General features: G+C 40.8%; 1 protein-coding gene across 4 annotated transcripts in view; it reads left to right on the top strand.

Annotated features, from left to right (window-relative positions):
* nckap1 (NCK-associated protein 1) overlaps positions 1-1,263 on the top strand; it is a 56,020-nt gene that overhangs the window by 46,913 nt on the left and 7,844 nt on the right. For all 4 annotated transcript variants that reach the window (XM_015392870.1, XM_015392868.1, XM_015392866.1 and 1 more), the window contains one exon: positions 451-544. In XM_015392870.1, coding sequence (XP_015248356.1) covers positions 451-544 — 94 coding nt within the window. The remainder of the gene's footprint in view (positions 1-450; positions 545-1,263) is intronic.

Below are 1,263 nucleotides of genomic sequence, written 5' to 3'. Positions count from 1 at the left end.
TTTATTACTAGCATGAGGTTTTCTATCACGTTAGAAGCACTTTGAGTAACTTCCTCCACTTCTCTATCACCACATGGTTCCCTCTGAGCTCAGGAGTGAAGTTCCTCTGCTCCTTCATGCAGCTCTGCTAAACGGACCTATTTAGGTGACAGCTGAAAGAATTTATCCACTGTTGATATTTACAAGCAGAACCAGTTAAAGTTCATTGTCTTCATTAAACAATTTAAATAATCCTGTGGAAAGGACTCTGGATCTATTCCTGTTTCTAATGTTTCTTCTAAATAAATTATCAATAATTGGACGGAACAAACTTTGATCTATTAAGTATTAATTGGCGATTAATCATGTTGATTGTTTTTCATCCCTAGCCACAATAATCTGTATGGGTTGATCTATAGTGTCTTACATTCCTCTGTAAAATGCTCTTATTTCTGCTGATCTTGTCTGTAGAAACTGGTGGTGGAAAACGTGGAGGTGTTGACCCAGATGAGGACAAGCTTCGACAAACCGGACCACATGGCCGCACTCTTCAAGAAACTCACCTGTAAGCATGGAGGCGCCCCCCTCTCAGCCCTACAGGCAGAATTATCATTTCTGTTGCACACCTTTCATATGTAGCATTGAGCCCACGGCGCTGAAGGGTTCACATATTTCCATTTTAAGTCCATCATTGTTTTTTTTGTTTTTTTTTAACAGTGTTCTGTCTGGCAATGTGGCAAAAAGAAGAGCAGTAAAGAGCAGTATGCCTATAGTGTTCCACTTGATTTATGCATATAAACAGCGTTATTATAATTCATGCAGGGAGTTTTATAGATTATATGGAAACTGCAATGTAAGTAGGACAGGAAAGGAGAAGATGATAAAACATTTTCAGTCTGCTTCATCATCTGCAAAGACATGTAAAAAGAACAGCACAACCAAAGGTTACAGTATAACAGATACAATTAAGTAGCACCTTGATACTATCGCTGAAGTATAAGTAGTATTATTTAATCTGACATGTATACTGTGGTAGCTAAAGATCAGAATAGGGGGTTTCTGTATGGAAATTAATCTCTGAGTACCAGGAACCAAGCACCTGTAGTTGTTGCACTGTGCATGTAAAGATTATCCAAAGGAAAAATGCTCAATAGTGGTTGTGAAGAGCCAAAGACCCGTCCCCACAGAGCACAGAGGCAGGCGCGGGGGGACCCAAAACCCCAGATGCCCAAAGGGACCCCAAGAGCAAAGGTGCCCAGGAGGGGCCAACCCAGGAAATCAGCC

This window comes from Cyprinodon variegatus, unplaced genomic scaffold (assembly GCF_000732505.1).
Source record: "Cyprinodon variegatus isolate N-32 unplaced genomic scaffold, C_variegatus-1.0 Scaffold611, whole genome shotgun sequence".
Taxonomy (NCBI): Eukaryota; Metazoa; Chordata; class Actinopteri; order Cyprinodontiformes; family Cyprinodontidae; genus Cyprinodon; species Cyprinodon variegatus.
This window is presented reverse-complemented; position numbering and strand designations above follow the sequence as displayed.